We start from the raw sequence: 3,191 nt of genomic DNA, 5'->3' as shown, positions 1-3,191 counted from the left end.
AAACTAGTTTTAAGCAAGAAGGTACTTGTATCGCTGAAGTCACTCGGAAAGAATTTTTACCGGAAGTTATGAAACAAGCAGATACATAACAGTATTAATGTTCGATTTACTGATGACAATGTTCCAGTTTAGATTCAACTGGATTAGTGAGCTTGTAGGATATGGAGAACTCCTGGCGAAGCTGTAAAAGTGAACTATTGAGCTTATAAAGATACATTCTAGAGATATAGGTCGTTATTTTATGTACTTTAATAGAAATGGCTCGTAATAAACTCCAGTGTGTGTTGAATAAAGTTAAGAATTATAATGAGATTTATTTATCTTGACTTGTTTCCGCATCCTATGTTCTAGGACTAGCAGTGACATACATTGTCGAGTTTAAACACTTGGAAACGTCAACCACTTTTTCTTTCTTTTTATTTTTACGCTATCGTTAAGCCTAAGTAATAGACAGGGTGTTGTTATGTTATATAAGAAGGAATGCGGGAAGTCAGTAACTTTATGTAAATAATCTTTTCTGCCTTCAAATAAAATCAATTCTTTGCATTTTTGGAATTAAAAATTTTAGGTCTTCATGCAAAATACTGTAAAACTTAAAGAAAGACATACTTTGGAATTTATTGGTAAATTATTAAATTTAGGCTTAAGCCTTAAACACAGTGTTTTACTTTTAGGGCATAACGTTAGTTTTCGGGTAATAACTTTTCTAATACATTAGTAGCTTCGTTTTCTGCAAATCCATGGTCAGTGAACTTACATATACAGCAGTTTTAACAGACTCTCCAACTCAGTTTGTAAAAGATCTTCCTTTCAAAATGTCTGGTCATGCAAAACGAAAATGGGAAGTATTTCCTGGAAGAAACAAGTTTTACTGCGATGGACGAATCATGATGGCTCGGCAAACAGGAGTGTTTTATTTCACCGTTGGCCTGATTGTAGTGACATGCACCTTGTTTTTTATCTTTGAGTAAGATTTTTTTATGGTTTTGTAATGTGATAGTGTATCTTTACATTATAAAATAGATTATTTGTTTTGGTTGTTGAAGGTTTTTGTTGGCTTTGAATAACCTTATAATTACTGTGTGTGTGTGAATTTTTAAACATTTTTCTGAACTAGTTGTGCATGACACTAGTGGGTCCATGACTGATAGTGTTACTTCCAGGGTCTTCAAAAATATAAAAAACAGAAATAAGGGATTATTTGGTCCTTCTCTTCAAGGTTGTTATTTCACATTCTCTCTTGTGAAATAGAAACATTTAAACTCATCCCTTTCATTTTCATGAATATATTGATTCCCCTCTTAACCTCCCTTAAGGCTTAAGTTAAGGTACTGACAACTAATACTACTGACAGTAATTCATTTAATACATTAGTCATGCCATTACAAAAATAAAACTGTCTTAACTGAAAACTAGCCTCATTTCTTTTTTGCGAAATATTATATGTGTTCTCTCATCCTATTGGCTTCAAAATACAGGATTATCCTGCCAATCCTCTTAATAACTTGTAAACTTCAATTAGATCACCTCTTACATAACATACTGACAACAAGGAACCATTTGTTCCTTCAGGGCTGTCCTTTCACAACTACCCTGACAAACCTAAATATTTAAACACCCCTTTCATAAAAACATCAGTTTCTCTTAAACTCTTGGAAAGTGATGGGCTCCACTACTTTTAGTTTAAGTCTTAACTGGAGCCTATCTTGCAAGATTTTCCATATCTTAATGCTTGTGTTGGGGGATAAGTTGTCTCATTGCATAGAAAAAGCAGAATGTTATTATAAATGAAGTTCAATTAAACTGGATTAATGTCTCAGGTGTTGTGGTACCTCAGGGTTTGGTGTTAGTATTGTTGCTCTTTTTGATTTATATCAGTGACATAGATAAAGAAATGGTCAATAAATTACTTAAATTTCCTGTTGATACTTAGGTCTTGAGTATTGCTGGCTATGGGGAGAATGTTTCTGCATAACAAAAAGGCTTAGATCATTTGGTGAGTCAGGAATAATAAATTCAAAGTTAATGCATGTTGGTTACTATAATTTAAATTATAAGTATGATTTGATGAGAATAACTGTAACAGTGTTATGGAAGAAAAGGATCCTGTTTTGGATCATCAGTCTCTTAAACCATCCAAGCAGTGTTTTATTGCTAGGGCAAGCAGGACTTTCAGTTGAATCCACAGAAATATTGAATGCAAGTCTAAAGAGGTTATACTTTCATTGTGTAGGTCACTGATTAGGCTTTGTTGTAGTTGGTCTTGGGCTCCTTACCTTAAAAAAGGACAGTGAATTGTTTGAAAGGATTCAGAGGAGGGCTACTAGAATGATACCTGAATGGAAATATTGTCATATTAGATCTCTGAAATTATTTTTTCTTAAAGAGTTATAGGGGATACAGTTGAGGTGTTTAAAATTGTTCAGGGAATTGATAGTGTTAATGCATTGTATTTTTTTCACATTTAATGATGGGGATGGTAAGACTAGAGGAGACAAGTATAAATTTTGACAAGGTAGGAGTCATCCTCAGCTAAGACAGCTATTTATCTAACAGGGTGGTTGGTCTTTGGAATGGGCTGCCTTAAGATGTGGTGGTTACAAAAAAATTTAAGGGAGTTTAAGGCTTGATAAATATTTAAATGATAAGGACTGACTGTGAGTTTGTTTTGAGACAGACAAAATTGACCAACAGGTTCCTTGTCCTTGCATAATATACAGTCTTCCTTTTGAATGAAAAGCAACTTATATTTAAAAATTTCCTAAATCTATCCCATGTTACCTTTTAATTCATTATCCCAATTTACTAATGAAAAATGGATTTTTATCTCAACATATAGCAAAACATCAAATCTAATTATGCAATGATTACTATTCTCCAAATGTTCCCCCTAATGTAATTCTTACAACAAGATCTTCTTTAGTGGTTAACAGTAAATCAAGAATGACATCATCCCTGGCTGGCTTTCTATAATTATTGCATCAGAATTATAACATAACATAATATTTTGGGACAACATGGGATCTATTGGTCCAGCTAGGCTGTTCCATCCTCAAAACTAAAATTTAAATTATAAAAAAAATAAACCCAGCCCTTTTCATTCATATACTTATCAAGCTTTTTCTTAAACTAACTTAAAGTTACTGCTCTACAACATCTGAAGGCAACCCATTCCAAAGGCCAATCACCTT

General features: G+C 33.1%; 1 protein-coding gene across 4 annotated transcripts in view; it reads left to right on the top strand.

Moving 5' to 3' along the window:
* The first annotated feature begins 437 nt into the window (after window positions 1–437).
* Window positions 438–3,191, top strand: part of LOC106461809 (probable palmitoyltransferase ZDHHC14) — a 91,298-nt gene continuing 88,544 nt past the window's right edge. For all 4 annotated transcript variants that reach the window (XR_002611086.1, XM_022388889.1, XM_022388888.1 and 1 more), the window contains exon 1: window positions 438–967. Coding sequence is in view for 3 of the 4 variants with exons in the window: in XM_022388889.1 (XP_022244597.1) it covers window positions 741–967 (227 nt within the window). In the remaining variant the exon portion in view is untranslated. The remainder of the gene's footprint in view (window positions 968–3,191) is intronic.

This window comes from Limulus polyphemus, unplaced genomic scaffold (assembly GCF_000517525.1).
Source record: "Limulus polyphemus unplaced genomic scaffold, Limulus_polyphemus-2.1.2 Scaffold1036, whole genome shotgun sequence".
In the NCBI taxonomy this organism is placed as follows: Eukaryota; Metazoa; Arthropoda; class Merostomata; order Xiphosura; family Limulidae; genus Limulus; species Limulus polyphemus.
This window is presented reverse-complemented; position numbering and strand designations above follow the sequence as displayed.